Consider the following 18,430-nt stretch of genomic DNA (forward strand, 5'->3'; position numbering starts at 1 on the left):
TTTAAAATGTTCAATAATTTATAAGGAAAAAAATCAATATCTACATCGACATACAGTTTATTCTCCGTGAAATGTATTTACTGTAGTAGTGAAATTCATTTCATGACTAGTTCGTCTCTCCACATCTATTATAGTAAAGTACCCCTTAATGATAGGAGTGAAAGATAATAGATTGATCTGTTATGAAATTCAATTTCTAACACCTTTTGTTGGTGTGTGGGTTTAGCAAGGAGAAGAAATACCATAGTGTACTGTAGTATCAGATTTAGAAAGAAACAGGACAGAACATAAAGTCTCTCCCAAACAGTTTGCTTATGTCGTTTTTGCCTATCATGTCAGCTACATTGATTTGCATTACATGCTTCATATTTTTGTAAGATAAGACAGTCTGCCATTTAAACATTCCTTATTCAGTCATTTTTTCATAACTTATCACACAGCTTGCGATTGCTTGATAGGTGATTTTTTTGTGTGCTTTTTATCTATGATGAAACAAAATTATAAATAGTTGATGATGAAGTTGTTTTTACTTTAAATATCACTGATTATTATCTTATCAGTTTGTCTGATTAACATTGAAAAATACATGAATACAAAGATATCTTTTATTTATTTAATATTTGTTTGAATTATTGTAATATTGTGTTTATTGCTCTTAGCTTTTAAAATGTATTTACATTGCAGTTTATTTTTCACACCATTGTAGTTGTATTCTGCAGTCTTTTGTTGACAAATTCTTTGATATTAAATTCTCCGAATTTGTCTTTAAATTCAAGTCCAAGAGAACACATGTTACCTAAGAATATTATAGTGACCAATCATCTATAATACAAGCAGAAGTCTTCATTTTGTGATTCCAAAGTAACCATGGACAAAAATAAATCTTGCTCTAGAAACTATCATAGAAATAAAAAATCTAGGAGTCTTTAAAAAGTGTCACTCTTACCTGTGAAAAAAAGTATATTTTGTTTATCTTATATTTTATACAGGGCTTAGCTGAGCTCTTTGATTTCAAGTGCAAATACCCAGATGTAGATATTGAACCCTTCCTCAAGAAGACGTCCCCCTTCTTCCAAAGCTACATTGAAAGAGGTTTGAAGAATATCGCTACAGAGCGCGAGAAAGCCCAGTCAGAGAAACAAAGGAGTAAAGAAAACAGTGTCACAAGTGTGGATAGTATAAGTATGACTACTGTTTATTGATTATGCATACTGATTGATTTATTGATAATCAGTTTTTTTATATTGTTTGATTATATCGATTGATTATATTAATTGATTAGATTGATTGATTATATCGATTGATTACAGTATATTGATTGATTATATTAATTGATTATACTGATTGATTAAATAATTATGTAAAGAGATTGATTTATTGATTATCAGTCAATTATATTGATGTATTGATTATATAAACTGATTATGAATTTATTCATAATCATAAATATTTTGATGGCTGGTTCCTTAACCACTTGGCCTTTTTTTTAAGGCTCATCAGAAGGAGGAACACCAGCAAGCCAAGATGTGTCCACGTCACAGCTACGTGATCGTCTCAAAGTCCTACGTGCTAGATGTGGGCTAGACAATGGTAGCGAGGCAGTGCAAGAATCCGCACCAGTTAAACAAGGCAAACCGGAGTTAGTTAGTTCATCATCAATAGAATCAGATACACCTGTAAGTATTTATTTATTTACTTGTCACCTCTAAAATAAATTGATCGCTTTTAAATTCTGCTGAAATGAATGTTTTGTTTTTAATTTAAAACTCAACTATTAACTATAAAATAGAAAAGTTTGTTCTTTATTTGTTTTATTTCTGTGTTTAAATATTTGTTTTCACAGCCCATCGTAGTAGTAAACTATTTACTAATGTAATCTAAATTTCATTTAGCATTTTCTTTAATTGGTAAATGTATAATTTATATTAAAGAGTGGAGCTAGTAGTCATCAGAGTGAAGAAGTCATAGACCAGGTAATACTATAGATGTGTTTTTTTACATCTATGACTAGTGCATCCTATTAACAGTGTGTGAATTAAAAGTGTGAAACTATGGGGATGAGGTATATACAGTGTTGAATCTCAATTGAGGCATTGTTTCATGACTGAATTTAGAGTTATCAACATTTTTTGGCTGTGCAATTAGCAAAATTCAAAATCAATATTTTATTTGTTTTTTTTTTCCTTTTGGTAAACCATGAACAATATACTTACTATTTTGCTACATTTCTGCTACTAGCAAAATAGTGAGTCTAGTTTTTATGTTTTACCAAAGGAACAAAATACAAACATAAATCTTTTGAAACCGGATGATTTTTTTTGTTAACATTTTAAATACCTTCTTTGACATGTGAGCTATTACATTGTGCAGAAAATCCTGTTTTTTTAATTAATATATTTTTTATATATATATATATATATATATAAACAAATCAGGCAAATACATTTATATATTCTTATTATATCTATTATATTCATATTCTGTATAGATGATATGCAGAGAATGCTTTGAATAGATATATTGTTAGCAGGTTTAATATCATTTCCTTTCCTGTCCACTATGCTATAATATATGCATAAGTAGCTATTGTTCTTTATAAGTACTTAGTATGGTTGACCTCTGACCTGATGTCCACTGTGATAATATATTGAGAATCATTTAATGAATATTCAAGTATGTTATACTACTGTAATTGCATTTATTTTTGTTTTCAATTTCATCAAGGCTCTGTTTCATTTTATATACTATGAATAAATTGAATTATAGTGAGCCTTGAACGTAACAAATGAAATTACAAAATAAATATGTATCATTTTCCAGTTGAGTACCCTCATAATTAACTTATTCCTGGATTGTTTTGACATTACTACTTATTAATTTAATTATGCATTCTAATATTTTTATAATTATTACTGTACTAACAATGATATAAATTGTAGGTCATTTGCTATGTTGCTGTAATATGTTATACTGATGAACTTGAAAAATAACATGTGTAGCAAAACCTAGACCATTTTATTATACGGCCAGTAAAGTATTTTTATTTTATTTCAAATTTATTTATCGAGAGTAACCCTTCCAGATAGACAAATTAATGCCAGTTGATATTCATTGATATTCTGTTTGTTGGCTAATAATATATGACAACCCTTTCAAATGTTCAAGCCCCTCAGAGAAGACGTTGGTACATATACCTACTCAAAATTTGTGTAAAAAGCAAGGCCGTATCGAGAGGTTAAAAACAGATGAGGCAAAGATGCTTTAATTTTAATAATTAATATAAAATATGATTTTTGCTGGGGAATTTGGGTGGGTAGTGAACATTTCAGATGACAATGCAAGGAGTTGACCAATGACAAGCGACAGTTTGAATAATTCATCGCCTGTGATTGGTCAAATCACTATGTTGCGTCTCTAATGGGAACCATGCTTTGAGACTACATGTATTTAGTGCTATGAATTTTTCGTTGATAAAGTCAGTTATGCATGATAAATTCTATTTTTAGATATCAAGCAAACTTTTTTTTTTTTTCTCCAAGTGTTTCACAATGCAAGCTTTTCACTGCACTTTATTTTAGCATCTTTTTTTTTTTATATATTATCTTTTATTTTAAAATTTATGATTTTGTTTATTTGAAAGCGTAATCTTATGCCACACTTGTATCAGCCACAAAGGGTAAGAAAATTCTGTCCAAAAACTTTTTTCTTTTTGCATCAAGCTTTGCAAGAACTTTTATTTTACATTGTTACAACCTTTTGCTATGAACTTCTGTTGCCTGTGTTATGTAATGAATGAATCTCTTAAGAAGCTCTGTCTACATGATCAAATTAGTTTTACAAAAAAATGTATGATGTGCCCAAGTATGGTAGTGATATCATGTCATCATCATGAGCACATCACATTTTTTTTCACATAAAGTTTGATAGTGAAGACAGAGCTTTAATAACATACACTGTAAACATTATATTTCAAGTTCAGAGATTTCAAGTTAGGGTACCTTGTTAAGCTGTATGTGATGTGCCCATATATAGACATATTTGGGTATATCACTACCATATTTGGGCACATCACACTTTTTTTTGTCAAACTACTTGATAGTGTTTCGGGTGTCTTCCCTTAAATGCTACTACATTTTAGATATTACAGTGAATGACTTTGCCTAAATCACTCAGGGTTCATACCGGTCATTGACGAACGAATAAATCAAGGAATGTTACAAAAATATTTATCCAGGCCGGGTAATCTGGCTTTCAGTAAAAAGTTGTGGAAATTCTTTTGCGATCCAACAAATTGTCTCCTTAAGGCAGTCCCCTGAATAAGGATTGGCTGTTGACATATTGACATCACTCTTAATAAAGGTGTTGAAGTGGAGTCCACTGTAATATAATAACAGAATATTTCCGTTTTTGCTTGGCTATGACATAAACATTTTAACCTTTAACCTGTCATTTAAAAATGTTCTAAGCGAAAAGTCATGACATTTTGATTACAAATGTCATAGAAATTAACTCTTTGAGAACGTGCATGAACTCTGAATCAGGTGGAGGTATTTTTAAAGTGAATTATAAAGTTGGGAATCCTTTATTTTTTAGATAATGTTCTAGATAATGTTCCATTATATATAGAACAAAATTTTTTCTTTTTTGTTTTATAGAATAGTACTCATCTTATTTTAATAGTAAAACATAGTTATACGCTTAAAAATGCCTATTACGTCAAATACTATAGTTTAGCCAACTCCTTCTAGGTAGAAACTAGTATGGCCTAATGAAAAGGGTTATCAGACTAGCAATAGAAGAGGCATGGGTTCGAGATGTGTCTTTGCCATATTGCTTGTATCCTTAGACAAGATACCCTGCAGTATAGAGAAGAAGTAAATAACACATTTGATTTGACTACTACTACTATAATAACTGTACGTTTCTGATAAACCAATTATTATGTATATTATTACAAGACTTCTAAGGGAATGCACTATTAATTTTTGCATTTGAAGATTTTTTTTTTTTTGCATTACATTTTTAATTGCTTTTTCAAACATTTTATTCTTTTTTTTATACTTTGCTTTGCGCTGTAATTATTTTTTACAATTTTTTTTTTTTTATATTTTTATTTTCTTTTATTCTTCCTCTTCTAGGTGCATTTTAAATGTTCACTTCCTATTTACATATTTAATTTATGTTATGTATATATATTATTATTTTCTTCTTTTATTTTATGTTAATTCAATTTCCTTTAACTGTCTTGCACATTTTGAATGAAACCTATTAATAAGGGGACACCTTTTGTACCCAGCAAAGTTTCCTCTTAATTGGGATTTCCCTTGAATAGGGTTTGGACACAGTGTTAAAACATATATTGGCCCTTGTTGGTTTCATGGTAAAGTGTCCCCTTAATAAGGGTGTCCCGAATTTCCTGTTCACTTGTGATACATTTTGAAAAATCGTTTTAGTTTTGGAATAATTTACGATGACAATGAAAGCATATATACACTTTGAAGCCTCTAAATGATTATATGATATGATTATATTATAAAATCAGACATGAATAAAACATTATTTTACTTCTGTTTCCATTTAACAAGTAGTATAACTTATAAAATAAAATAATAGTTTTAAAATGCCTCAATGGAATAGTGTATGTTTTTTTTTAATATGTCTCGTATTCTGTATTTGAATATTGCAGTTAGAAATGTGAGAGTTAATGACAAAACATAATAAAGAATACCTACTGCAAAATTACCTTTTATTAAAGCCACATGCCCATTGTATCTAACAAAAGAAAGTTCACAATAGGAATCCATAGACCAACTACAGCATTTTTCCTTTATCCTAGTAAAACAATATGTGAATATATTAAAGCAGAAGTGATAAGGTTTTGTGTATACAGAATTCAATTTTAAACCATATTTAGGAATTGAATGTTGTATACAATATCAATTAGTTATTATTTATTCATTGAGATGAGCAGGATCAGTGAGATGTAATTTACATCTTTCCTGATATAATTGAGCAAAGTTTGTTTGACTGTCGCAAAATTGGTTGTTTTGGGGCAATAATTGAAAGAGACAGTAACATAACAAATAACATGAATGAAATCTCTCTAATAACAAGTTTATTCCAGATTTATGTGAAATGAATGAAACAAGGTTTTCTTGCCGTTTTTTGTGTTTTCTTTTTGTTTTGTTTTTTGAGTGATAAATTGTATTACTAAATTTCTGATTTTGCGGGTTTTTATTTGTTTTAGATTACCCTTGGATCGAGCAGTTCAACGTCGTCAACACAAGCGCAAGTACCGAACACGAACGTTGACGATCTTAGGAAACGTCTGGAACGAATAAAGAAAGGAGGCAGTATGAATTGAGAATATAAATCCTGATATGATTGCTTGGCTGATTATTAAGTTGTTTATGCCACCAACAGCAAAAGAAAGAGAATTTAATTATCTTTGAATAAAAGATTTTAAAATGGGAATGGTACCCATATATGGACATGATGATGTCAGTCACTACCATATTCGAACATATCACTACCATATTTGGGCAAATCACACTTTTTTTGTCAAACTAGTTTGATAGTGTAACAGAGCTTTATAAAAGTACAAAAGTTAGAATATGCAGTTTCTTCTTGGCCATAAATCTCAAGAAAACACAGAAAAATAGATTATACTGTAACTTCTCGGAATGTTTAATTCTAACACAAAAAAATATTTACAAATTTATAAATAAGTGGCAAATAAAAAACAATTTTGGGTATTTTCTCCATACAGGCTGGAGCAATGGTTTTTCTATTTTCGACTGGTTTGTTTCCAAAATTCAAAGTTAGCAACTTATATTATTCAATTCAAACTACTTTAAAATCGATGACTACTTTGTACAGAATGAAGAAGATACAGTATATTTTATGCATGTACGAGCATTTCCGCTGTTATAAGAGAAAAGGCAAATATTTTTCAACAAATGCACACTACCCAAATACTTTCATATTTCCATTTTTCCTAAATAAATTGTGGATATTTTGATATATTTTCTGCTTAAATGGGTTATCTTATTTCGGTTGCCTATATTGGCAAGTAATTAATATTCGCTTTGCAAATCTAGTCTATGAATATTCATAGTTTTGGTTTATTTTGGTTCAAAGTTTAGAAAATATACAGAGGAGAAAAAAAAGAGTTGAGCAAAAAAGATATTTTGATGTAGAAATGTACTTACTGTTTTGTGTGAATTATTAAATGGTTGTGTTTTCTAGCAATATTGATAAAAATATAAATACTGTAATTATCTCGTACAATGTCACACTATAAATTTACAATCAGGTTTATGAATATTCATATTGTTTCATAAATAAATATTGATTATTCATAGATCTGATTTGCATGTGTTATTGTATAAATCAATGCTATGCATTTTAATAACAATATGACAACTTCATCCTGAAGATAGCTTTTGAATATTCATATGCAGTGGATTATTTATCTATAATTTACATAATATTCATAGAATTGCGTTGAATATTCATAGTATAATAGGTGAATATTTATAATTAATATTCACAAATCACATTGAAAATGTTAAACAATGTTCATGAATATTAAATTTATGTTTATTCATAGGTTAATAAGTGAATATTTATAATGAAATTAATATTCATAGAATTGCATTGAATATTAAATAAATGTTTTCATGAATATTAATATTATGTTTATTCATAGATTAATAGGTGGGTATGTATAATAATATTCAATATTAACATATGTTAATAGATAATGTTTATTGAATGAATATTCATTTCATTGTTTTTTATATGGCCTAGAAAAACAAAATATGCAAAAAGCTTTTCTTATTTTTAAAATACTTTGTGTGTAGACTATTGTTGTTGTTTGACGCTTATATTTGCCAATTATTTTTCAGCTGAATGTATTTTAAATTCTTTTGGTTTCAAGATTGTTCAGTTGTTTTTGAAAATATGTCACAGAAAAGTATTGATACAGGATAAGATAATGACTTATTGATATAAAGTTGCTTCCTAAATCTGAAATATAGAAATTAGAGAGAAGAATTTTAGTAAATGAATGAAGTATAATGCAATTAATTTTTAACTAAATGCATTACACTAATACAATTATTAGAGTACAAAAGATGCTTGCTACAAGCCCATAGCCAGTGGGGTTCAAATGAAACCCCCTTTTTCCCTTTCAATCTAGGGACCAGCGTAGAAATAAATAGGCCAAACTAGCCTAGCTCATGAAAAAATCGGTCCCATTTTGTGAATAAAGGCACCCTATATCCTGGCTATGGACTTGTACTATCCAATCTATATTTTAGAGAGCACATTGCGAATTAAATTAATTGTACAGAGTTTATTGATGCTGTATGTTGTGCTATTGAATGTCAAAAACATAAACATTTCATGCAAACAAATAGCATATTCTAATGAAAAATATGAGTGTTAATTCATACAGTATATCATATAGAGAATAGTATGACAGATTTTTTTAATGGTGAGTCGAAAATACAAACGAAAATAAAATTCATGTTCATATGGGTTCGACAAAAAACAAAATTTTTGTATAAGAGTATTAGCATACATCATTATTAAATTCATAGATTATTATTAGTCCTACAGCATTTAATGTTACAGTATTACATCATTGTAAACTAAATCATGTAATGGTAGAATGGTAACCCAACCACAATCAACTTAAAATCAAATAATATGTTATTGTGTTATACAGTATTTAAAAAGGCGGATGAATGCTATTTGCATGCGGATGCGATGAAAAAATAAAATAACTAAAAGTTATGTATTGTATCTTGTATGTCTGTTGTTCTGTTATAAATTGGTGATGCTTATAGGAATTAGTTAATTTTTTTTTGATTGAAAGCTTCAATTGCGATTACGTCATCACTAACTGATTCCGTGTGAACGATCATCATTACACGCTTCAATGAACAACCACGTGCATATCCTACGCGTGACGTGTCTCAGCTCCTCTACTAAGACCGCAAACAAACAAAACAGGTCACGCTTCACATATCGAATCGAAGTGTGTGTATTATAATTTGTGTATATTTATCATAATACTGTTGTGTGTTCCTTCCTCGTTTGTTAATATTATTAACGAATGTTTCTGGCAACTAAACTAACAAATTACACGTTTTTGCGATCTGTACGTCTCACGGCCAACAGTGTTTTAAGAAATCCCATTCTTTCTTATTATCACAACATGGAGGTTGAGCCGGAGTTCAAAGTGAAGGCTTTTAACTTGTGCCGTGAATACATCGGAGGAACGTGGTCCAGGCAAAGTGTTAACGATTTCAAGATAATTCCTTTACGGTAAGATAAATGGTGGTATCATCAAATACGTTATATTCACTCTGGCTACTTTGTTTAGGAACAATCTATATAACCTCTAGTAGGCTAGGCCTAGAGTATTACGTAGTAGCTAGGCTAGAATCAACAACGTTTTGGCTCAGCCAGGTTGCCTAGGACGTTTCGTCCCACTTTTTATGGTGAACATAATAATTCATTTTTTGATACAGTATTTAACACGTTTTTCTTTAAAGGGTAAATGTTTTTCAATGCATATAACACATTTTTAGATTAACATTTAAAAAATGAGTTGAAGAAACTCATGAATATTAATAATACTGTAAATATGCCAACAGTAAATAAAGTATTAATTATTAATATTAATAAGTAAAAGAATAATAATATTAATATACATGAGAAGGCCTTTCATTGGAAATGTTATTGTTAACAACATATATGTACTTTCATCATTGCAGCCCAAGTCATCTAACCTAATTCTACATTGGTGTGCAGTGAATCGATCTCAATCATTTCTAATCAGTCAGTCACATGAAGCGAAAGGATACACACATCAATCATCTATTATTAACCTTTTACATTCTCATTTCAGATTATGTTAATCATCTCGTCTTCATTTCTGCAGATTTTGAGAGTTACTTGGACTTTGAAAAAGTAAATTTTGTATTACCCAATAAGGCCCCATCCCTTATAAACCAGTTCTCGCATCTTCTCTTTTTCAGTGGTGGTATTAGCAACGAAATGTATCTTTGTTATCTTCCAGTTGAGAAATCACCAGACAGCTTCCAATTAACATCAACAGTGAATCAAGATGGAGGAATCACACAGTTTAAGGTTGTCTATGTTCCACAGGAATCATTTCAAGATGTATTTTATGTCATGTTGAATGTTTTTCCTTACTGTATATGTCTTCATCTGCGAATCTGCGCTCATCCATGCGGTGTGTTAGCATCTACTATTATAGGCAGCGCACCAGTGTTTTTGTGTTGTTTTTTTTTAGAAAGAATGATGATGAAATTTAGCTCGCTGATTCGGTGTACGGTAATTAGTGTTCTAATCTGTATATCACTGCTCTCTATTTAGGCTGCGCAAGGCTCCATATTTTTCAAGATCGCATACTCTACGTTATGTGTTATACTGTAGAGTATGCCACCTCCGGTTCGATGGATTACAACATATGGCAACATTTATACTTCACTTTTTTTTTCAAACTTCCAATTGCATATAAATTTATACTCTAGTATTCATTGATATTAAGATACATTTTTTTTTCATTATTAATATTCAACGTACATTGTATATGACCTAAACATTTATTATGTTGTAAATTTTTTTTTAATAGCTTCTTTCTGATTGATTGCCAAACAGTTTTTTTTTTAAGTACAGAAAAGGTTTCTGGATGTGAATTCTTTTTCAGACTCATGAAATTGTACTGTATTAGGCAATCTTTAGTGGATGCAAGATTTGTTTTCCTCTGAAAACGAAGAGAATATTCTAAGACACTGGATGTTCTCTTTCCCTCACAAAATTTCTCTTTTGCCTGTTTTTTTTGCAGTTTTTTATCCTTTTTTTAAATATTTAATCTTAAGAGCTAAACAACAAGCATGCAGCGCATGCATTCATTCTTGTGAATTCATTAGATCTTGTGGCATATAATTGGTACTCAAGGATTTTTGTTTAACCAAATAAGTTTATAATTTTCTCATATGAGAAGCAGATGTCACAATAACCAGAGTGTTGAATTAGTAATATTGTTTACAGAGAAGGAGTAAGAAGGTCATATATTCACTATACATTGTAATAAGAAGCTTGTTTTATTTGCCAACCATTTTTCCTGACCTTTTTTTTTTTTTTTTTGCAGAATTTTTACTCCACAGACATTAACTTCCTTGGCGTAATTTTTTCCATATTAATAAGTGGTATTTTTTCTCATAATTCCTGCTTCTTTATATTATAGTTTATTTTAAAATGCTACTTATTTGTAGAAGACAAATTTTACCATTTTTATTTGGTTTTAATATTTATAAGAAATGAACTTTCTTTCCCCACATAAATTCACATATATATTATATATAAATTTTCTAATAAATAATACTGTGTATATTAACTGTAACATTCACGCCAAATTTAACTTTGAACTGTTTTTCATCTATAGTAACCTCTGATGCTATTATCTCAATCTAAACACTACAAATCTTATCTGTGTGTATTTAATTTGTAACACCTAAAACATTGTCAGAAAATTGAAATTATTTATGCTAAACAATTCTGCAAATAAAACGATTTAATATTTGCTTGTAAAATGGTTACACCAAGTGTAAATAGATTGATTATTATTATTATTATTACTTTATTATTATAATTTATTAATAAATTTAGATAAGTGTTTTATAGTCTTCTTCAGCGTTTGAAGGGCTTGTTATCAGCAGTTTGAATGAAACATATAATACATTTATTTATTTTATTAAAGTACTTTAAAAGCATCATAAATTTTTTTAACCAAATTTTTTTTTTTTTTTTTTTGGTGACATGAAAATAAGTTGTTTGTGAAAGTCACCTTCAAGGGACAAAGCTGTGTTTGATATCAAATGACCTTGAATATTAGTTTTGACTTTGACCAAAATAATATCACATGATCAGCATTGTTCTGTCAAATGTATTTTGTGTTTCTTGCCAACCAATAATTGGTTACATGTTCATTCTATGTCTCAACACCCTAGCTTGCTCAATTTGTATTTTTTGAATAGTGGTTTTGACAGAGGTTAGGGAGTCTGGTGTTGAGAGTTTACTACACAAGTCTAAACTCTATTCCTTGTATGTATGGCAGGGGACTAAATGCAGTATACATTACATATCATCACCATGTTACTGTTGAATATCAACCATTACAAATGCCTTTTTTTCCTCTATAAAATAATGTTCTACACAGCTTTGTGTGGTTGTGTTTCAGAACTGGTCTTAGTAATTACATTTACCTCTGTTCTCTGACACATAAACAGAAACTGCCTAAAGATGAGCCACGAAAAGTGCTACTACGTATCTTCGGCACTATAATTCGAGAAGATGGTGATGCCTCCCTCACCGATAGTATAATTTTCTCGTTGCTGTCTGAAAGGAAGCAAGCACCAAAGTTGTATGGGGTTTTTCAAGAAGGAAGGCTTGAGGAATACATTCCAGTGAGTAAAGTTCTGTTTACACTATCAAACTTTATGCGACAAACAAATGTGATGTGTCCATATATGGACATGATGATCTCATTATTACAACTATATTTGGGAATATCATTACCATATTTAGGCACATCACACTTTTTTTGTCAGACTAGTTTGATCGTGTAGACAGAGCTTAAGATCATTCAATGTTTAATTTAATACGGTCTTGTTGACTGCATTTCACTTTTTCATTTAATAGTCAAGAGCATTACACACAGATGAACTAAGTAATCCTGAAATATCAAAGGAAATTGCCAGAAAGTTAGCAGAATTTCACCAATTAAATCTACCATTGAGAAAAAATGCTAGTAAGCTCAATGAACAGATAGATAGGTATGTTTGATATTTAAATTATCCTATTATTAACTACTTGATGTTTGCATAACATGTACTGTTACTTACAGCACTACTTACTGTATTGAAAAATATAAATAATAATATAATGATAAATATAATACAATAAAAATATCCAGTGTAATGCATCTCTGTGATTGGCTACTACATTTCTGTTTCACTTTAGTATATAACCATATATCTTATTCTTGATTTGTGTTATTTTAATTTGTATTATGAAGCCTCGATATGAAACGCATATAGATATATATAATAATTTGTGTAACATGTACTATATTAGGAGAATTTTTCATTCATTTTCAGGTGGATGAAACAGTATACTGGATTTATGGCCAAGGCATCTGGAAAGAAACGTGACGAATTTGCAAGATTTGCATCATATAACTTGGAGAAAGAGGCAGAATATGTGAAGTAGGTATTATAAGATGACGACATGGTAACATTAAGGATCTGACCGCCTCTGGGTTTTTAATTTTTCAATCAAGATTTGTATCTGGAAGCTTTGGCTTGATAATTTTATTCTTAACCTCATTTATAGAGGATGACCTTAAACAGCGTATACTGACAATCAAGGTGCCCTCATGAGTTAAGTGTCTGTGTATGATAGTGGATGTTTATATACTAGTACACTGGGTCTTAACGTAAACGTATTGGAAAGATTTTTATATGTCAATTCATCTTTATATATCTGGAAATTATAATCTATTAATTATACTTCACCTATGATGTGTGGTCACATTTTTATCCGGTTAATATCAACCAGTACATAGATAATCAATACATGATAAATCATAGATAATCAATACATGATAAATCATAGATAATCAATACATGATAAATCATAGATAATCAATACATGATAAATCATAGATAATCAATACATGATAAATCATAGATAATCAATACATGATAAATTTGAATATACAAATTGTCTTCAAACTTTTAATTTTCATTTCTTTAGGAAACTAGTAAATGCTTCTGAGAGTCCAGTTTTATTTTGTCACAATGATGCGCAGGAAGGCAATGTTTTGTATTGCGAAAATGATTCAAGTTTTTCACTAGTGTTAATTGATTATGAATATGCTGGCTACAGCTATAGGTAAGACAAATTTTAAGCTATTATATGAAATATAAATAATATTTAAATATGTTTAAATAAATTTGTCTAGTTTGTAATGATAATTTTGAGAATTTTTTTACGTCATTTTCATTTTTACCTGGTTTAACACCAAAGAAAAATTCTCCCAAAAAATTTAAATATTTTTTACATTGTACATCCTTATAAGGCAATGACATCTAATAGATTTCAAATTCTTTATTGCAACAAAGTAAACATTATTGAATTTACAATATTAAAATAGCAATAATAAATAATTAAAATTATAAGTACAGTACAACATATAAAAATGAAAATTGAATTGAAATTAAACTTTTAAAGCATAAATGATAAAATATTAATCAAATGTTATAAAATAAGCGCTGTGAAAAATGAGTTTATAGGCCTATATAATAACATTTATATAATGAGATTTGCTTTTATGTAAGTTTATGGATAAACTGATTTTCCATTGACAGACATAGGAAAATAAATACATTTTTTTTTTTTACAATTACAGGGAACACGATTTCGGAAATCATTTTTGCGAATGGGCCATCAATAACAACACGGATGAATATCCATACTACTCAATAGACATGAGCAAGTACCCATCGGATGAGCAGCAGTTGTTTTTCTTTAGAGCTTACATGAAAAGTGCCGGAAAACCTTGCAGTAAAGAAGATGAAGAATTATTCCTTAGAGAATCTTTTAGGTAATTCACTTTCTTAAATTGCGTTTATTGCAGAAATATTTAGTTAATCTCCCATTTGCAATGTTATTTTCAATTTGTAAACTCATAATTTGAATTTAAAAAATGATCATATCAATCGGACGTATCCTTATATGAGAAGACTTGTTCTACCACCAGAACTAAGAAGTGCCTTGAATATTAGTTTGCCAATAATTATTAGCTGGCAAAATGTAGTGTAAAATATAAGGTCAAACTCTGAAACTACTGACCCATGACCGTGCTTCAACAGTGTTCCACATAATGTTTTGACACACATAACCAGTGGCACAGGGAAAAGGCCCCTGGTTTAGCCCTCCTTTAGCTACTCAACCTTTCAGGTATCTTGACCTCTGGGACATCTTGACCTATGGGGTCCTTGACCTTTGTGACCCCTGGGTTTAGCCGTTACGCCACTGCACATAACGTGCAAGCTCTTAATCATACAGTACGTGTACGTGTTTTTATTTTGTTCACTGTCTATCTAGGTTTGCACTAGCAAGTCACTTTCGATGGTCTATCTGGTCAGTAGTACAAGAAAATTTATCAAATACAGCGTTCGGTTTCTTAGTAAGTATCTTTTTTACGTTTAAAACTATGGTTATAATTTACTACTCACATAATTTTTTTAAATCCTATTAAACCGCCCCTAATATTTCAGTGATTACACAGTAGAATCACATTTTAATTAGACACCTTTGAGGGCTCAACAAAGTGTCCTCTTAATAGGGTGTCCCCTGAATAGGAGTGTCCTCTAAATAGAGATGTCCCCTGAATAGGAGTGTCCTCTAAATAGAGATGTCCCCTGAATAGGAGTGTCCTCTAAATAGAGATGTTCCCTGAATAGAATATTACATGACTGACTTGACTCGCTGCCAAATATCCAATACCTGCAACTAAATGCTAAAACAATTAACTTTCAAGTGTCAATATTGAAAAGATACTTAATACATACAAAAGGGAAGTTCATTACTTGTACACAAGATAAAGCTCTGTCTACAAATTAGTTGTGATGTTTATTATTATTATAAATCTACTTTATCTAAATTGAATTTTGTCTTTAATATGTAGAGTAAACTGTAGACCCCTTGCATTAAATGATAGAATTTACTGCTTGTATTTAAGGAAATTAAATTTTATTTATTTAAATCACACCCTTTATTACTACTAGACCAGCCAAAAAAACATAGATAAAAACATCAGACGATATAACCAGCATTTACAATCTTAAACCATCAATTAAATATCAACCAAACAAGCACTGTACTCAAATTTTACATGTACTTCAAACTTTACGTTACATTACATACATACGCCAAGAAATGCATGAGAAATCTTTATTATTGTTATTTTTGTTTTATTTAGGAATATGCAGAGGACCGTCTAAAAATATATACAGAATTAAAGAAACAAATTCCAGAAAGACTGAATTTTCCAGCTGAATAAATTGTCGAAATATTTGCAATATTGTATAATTATGAATACCTTCAACTCAAAATAGCATTTTTTTCTATGCATGGATTAACAAATTGTTAAGCTGATACAGCTCACAGATTTTAACCAAACTTTTAACAACAAAAAACCCTGAAATAATTGTATAAATGTAAGCATAGCTTAACGTGAAAGTATTAAATGTGTCAACTTGATTTAAAGCTTGCCCACTTCCCCATAGCAAGCAGTGATGGACCAAGAGTGTTATCATTTGTAATTAATGTGAAAAAAGTCATGTAAAAAATGACAATGTTTTTGTCAGTCACAGAGATAACATAATAGCATAGAGGGCAGCATAGTAAGCAACAGTTGGGATGATTTGAAGATGGAAACAAGATGTATATACAAACATAATAATTACAATAATACAATATTCATAAATTCTGTTCAATGCTGAACAGATTTGATCATTTCGCGATGAAACAGATACAGTATTTCTTTGTAATAGTTTTGTAGTTTGAACATGTCAATTATTTGTAATATTTGACAATAATAAGCTCAAATTTGCTGGGAACAGACGTAGTGGTGCATGACCATGCATAGTAACATATGATCAGTAGCATAACGCATGTGACACAGGCCCCTGGTTTAGCACTCCTAATGGGCCCACCGATACTGGGTTAGGGCTGCTCATGCTCTGGTGCCCCTTAAGCTCTGGGCCCTTGGATTTAGCCAGGGAGCACTCATAGCCATTATGCCATTGCATATGATCTGCAGAAGCCATATCATAACGAGACATTCCATTCATTGCTAATGTCTATTCAAAATATAAATATATATATTACTGCTAACAATACATAATTAAAGAAGTCTCCATTGAGTAGGGACTCATACTTGAGGGTGAACTCTGCTTACACTTGATATTTGAGTTGTCTTTTTTAATGCTTGTACAGCAGTGACTTATTGAGTAAAATGGGGAAATATTGTAGGTTTATGAATATATAGTACAGTATCTATATACTCGCAAATGTATTCCTAGTGCATAGCATAGTGTACAATATAATCGGTAAGTAAATATACACTGCATATATATGTGTGTATTTTGTTGAGAGAACCACTCTTATAAGGAGGTGGTCTTGGGTTCAAATCCAACCAATGGTCATTTAATTATTTTATAAATGTTCGTTAAGATAAGATTTAATTTAGATTGTATTGTAGATTTCAACACAGTTTTTTTAACAATTTGCTTTATGAATATACTTTATGCTTATAAACAATGGTACTATAGAAAACAGTATTGTATTATTGTTATGTTTTGTTTCTATTTATCATTGTTTTTTCTCACTAAATGGAGAATTTTAATTCACATATTTTTATCAAAGGTGAATATACTGTATGTTTAGTATATTATTGCTTTTATTTGGTGCTGATTGGGGTAGTTAAATTGTGCTTTGAAATAAGTAATATGATTGTGCTAAACTCAACAGTATTCAAAGTTTTAACTATTTACTTGTGTAAATATATAACTTCAATAATAATATACAAATAAATTTGAACTGCATTATTCAGATATGAGTAATGTAACTGAATCTTACCACTTATTATTATATAAGTGTTATTACTAAAATACAATAGAATGTTATTAATACAGTATATATAAGATGTTTTTCTTTTGGTTCATGTTAACCATTTCCTTAAAGCAGTATATTTTCCACCTTGGGTAGGCAACATTTGATCTGCGAAGAACTTATGTAAATTATGAAGTTCATCATTTGTTCATTTCGTCATCCAGCTTTGTAAAATTTTAATTTTTTCATGCCAATAATGGTCAATAATGACATACAAAGGTATGCGGTATTGTCAAAATTTGACTAAACAATCTGAGCATGTGCAGAACATAATTTCTGCATGAGAGACATGTCATGAAATTCAGATGTAACTACACTAAATTGAAACGTAAATTATTCTGTTTTTAATTTACTATGCTGTAACCTTCCCATCAGTGGCTATGAATGCTCAGTGGTTATGAGTGCTCACTGGCTAAACCCAGTGGTCCCAGAGCTTGTGGAGGCCCAGAGGAAAAAAGTGGGTATTAAAATATAACGAGAGGCTAAACCGTCCGAGGCTTCCAGTATTGAAGGACCACTTGGGAAATCCCTAACCAAGGGCCTCACAGTCCTCTGTGTTACGCTCTTGTCTCGTTTACATTTTACTCCACCTTCACTCACTGCCATATTTTTTCAGAGAGTACAAACACAAGTGCATTGTAGCCCATTG

At 30.1% G+C, this 18,430-nt stretch overlaps 2 protein-coding genes across 8 annotated transcripts in view; both read left to right on the forward strand.

Annotated features, from left to right (window-relative positions):
- The window catches only part of LOC144848870 (cytoskeleton-associated protein 5-like), a 41,734-nt gene extending 32,932 nt beyond the window's left edge, over positions 1–8,802 (forward strand). For 3 of the 6 annotated variants that reach the window (XM_078705812.1, XM_078705813.1, XM_078705817.1), the window contains 5 exons: positions 990–1,182; positions 1,492–1,676; positions 1,932–1,973; positions 3,641–3,676; positions 6,248–8,802. In XM_078705812.1, coding sequence (XP_078561938.1) covers positions 990–1,182; positions 1,492–1,676; positions 1,932–1,973; positions 3,641–3,676; positions 6,248–6,364 — 573 coding nt within the window. In that variant the 3' untranslated portion in view covers positions 6,365–8,802. The remainder of the gene's footprint in view (positions 1–989; positions 1,183–1,491; positions 1,677–1,931; positions 1,974–3,640; positions 3,677–6,247) is intronic. The other 3 variants (XM_078705814.1, XM_078705815.1, XM_078705816.1) reach the window with 3 other exon arrangements.
- Positions 8,803–9,107: 305 nt separating this feature from the next.
- LOC144848085 (choline/ethanolamine kinase-like) lies at positions 9,108–17,414 on the forward strand. 2 transcript variants are annotated; one of them, XM_078704763.1, is made up of 9 exons: positions 9,108–9,336; positions 10,053–10,164; positions 12,330–12,506; positions 12,742–12,875; positions 13,200–13,307; positions 13,858–13,995; positions 14,513–14,707; positions 15,211–15,292; positions 16,088–17,414. In XM_078704763.1, the coding sequence occupies exons 1-9, from the start codon at positions 9,125–9,127 to the stop codon at positions 16,166–16,168; spliced, it is 1,239 nt and encodes a 412-aa protein (XP_078560889.1). In that variant the 5' UTR covers positions 9,108–9,124; the 3' UTR covers positions 16,169–17,414. The 2 variants fall into 2 exon arrangements, with proteins under 2 accessions (XP_078560889.1, XP_078560890.1); XM_078704764.1 differs by lacking the exon at positions 10,053–10,164 and having other exon boundaries at positions 12,281–12,506.
- The last annotated feature ends 1,016 nt before the right edge of the window (positions 17,415–18,430 follow it).

This window comes from Antedon bifida, chromosome 7 (genome assembly GCF_963402885.1).
Source record: "Antedon bifida chromosome 7, ecAntBifi1.1, whole genome shotgun sequence".
Classification (NCBI taxonomy): domain Eukaryota; kingdom Metazoa; phylum Echinodermata; class Crinoidea; order Comatulida; family Antedonidae; genus Antedon; species Antedon bifida.